Below are 1,640 nucleotides of genomic sequence, written 5' to 3'. Positions count from 1 at the left end.
TTCTCTTTATTTGGTATGGAATAATCTCTTAATTTTGGTACGTGAGGAAGCACAACTATCCCTAATTTAGGTAGAATAACCTCTTAATAAAATTTGACTTCACCTCTGACTAGACATGTTTACGAGAGTGTGAAAACCTTTTCTAACAAACTTGTTTTAAAGTCTTTTTTGAGGGAAAACTCGAAAAGAAAAAGCCCAAAGAGGACAAAAGAAAAAGCCCAAAAAGGACAATATCTGCTTGCGGTGGATCTCGGTCATTACAAATGGTATTAGAGCCAAACACCAGAATGTGCCAGCCTTCTCGCCGTAGGCAATGTGCCAGCCTTCTTGCCGTTTCCCAATAGGAGTAGACACGAGGCAATGTGCTAGTAAGGATGTCGTTCTCCAAAGGGAATAGACACGAGGCAATGTGCCAATAAAGACGTTGGCCCCAAAAGAGGTGGATTTGGAAGAAAGGAACCAATGCCTCCAACAAGTTGGAGACGAGAACAAAACTCGCCTATACACCCTTTCCTTCATAAAAAGGTGTGAAAACCTTCACCTTGCAGATGCATTTTAAAACAACACGGAGGGAAGCCCAAAAGAACCAGGTGGATCACTCAAAACATACCCATCAAAATTTCCATAAAGAATCGGAACGAACAAGATCATCCTTCACAAATCACAACAAATATGCGAACTTAAGAAAATTTCCATCAAATAGAAACACTATGGATTTATCAACAATGCTTAGTGTGCCTACCAACAACACTCAAGTCCCCTCCCATAGACTGCACAAAAACAACGAAAACAAGAAGAAAACAACACAACACACACACAACACAAACTCAAGCACTAACCCATTAGAAGAATTGGGTTCCCCCTCTCCTCACCTCAGTACTCCTGATCGTCGTCATCACCTTCAGCAGACTCAGCCCCCACTTCCTCATAATCCTTCTCAAGGGCTGCAAGATCCTCACGAGCTTCAGAGAACTCTCCCTCCTCCATGCCCTCCCCAACATACCAATGCACAAATGCCCTCTTTGCATACATTAGGTCGAACTTGTGATCGATGCGAGAGAACACCTCCGCAACGCTTGTGGAGTTCGAGATCATACAGATTGCCCTCTGCACTTTGGCCAGGTCGCCACCTGGAACCACTGTCGGCGGCTGGTAGTTGATGCCGCACTTGAAGCCGGTGGGGCACCAGTCCACAAACTGGATTGTGCGCTTGGTTTTGATGGTAGCAACAGCAGCGTTGACGTCCTTTGGCACAACGTCTCCTCGGTACATGAGACAGCAAGCCATGTACTTTCCATGGCGAGGATCGCACTTGGCCATCATGGAAGATGGCTCGAAAGCGCTGTTGGTGATTTCCGCAACAGAGAGTTGTTCGTGGTATGCCTTCTCTGCAGAGATCACTGGGGCATAGGAGGAAAGCATGAAGTGGATTCTTGGGTAAGGAACCAAATTCGTTTGGAACTCTGTTACATCCACATTTAGAGCTCCATCGAATCGTAAAGAGGCAGTAAGGGATGAAATCACCTGCACATTGAAAGAACAATGAACAATTATTAGAATTCATCACCATAACAAAAAAAAAAAAAAAAAAAAAAAAAAAAAAAAAAAAAAAAAAAAAAAAAAAAAAAAAAAAAAAAAAA

The 1,640-nt window shown here is 43.1% G+C and overlaps 1 protein-coding gene across 1 annotated transcript in view; it reads right to left on the bottom strand.

The window, feature by feature from the left end:
- Window positions 1–595: 595 nt before the first annotated feature.
- LOC111486018 (tubulin alpha-4 chain) overlaps window positions 596–1,640 on the bottom strand; it is a 2,736-nt gene continuing 1,691 nt past the window's right edge. Inside the window, exon 4 of the mRNA XM_023133009.1 lies at window positions 596–1,524. Within this exon, the coding sequence (XP_022988777.1) occupies window positions 874–1,524 (651 nt within the window). The 3' untranslated portion in view covers window positions 596–873. The remainder of the gene's footprint in view (window positions 1,525–1,640) is intronic.

This window comes from Cucurbita maxima, unplaced genomic scaffold (genome assembly GCF_002738345.1).
Source record: "Cucurbita maxima cultivar Rimu unplaced genomic scaffold, Cmax_1.0 Cma_Scf00011, whole genome shotgun sequence".
Taxonomy (NCBI): domain Eukaryota; kingdom Viridiplantae; phylum Streptophyta; class Magnoliopsida; order Cucurbitales; family Cucurbitaceae; genus Cucurbita; species Cucurbita maxima.
This window is presented reverse-complemented; position numbering and strand designations above follow the sequence as displayed.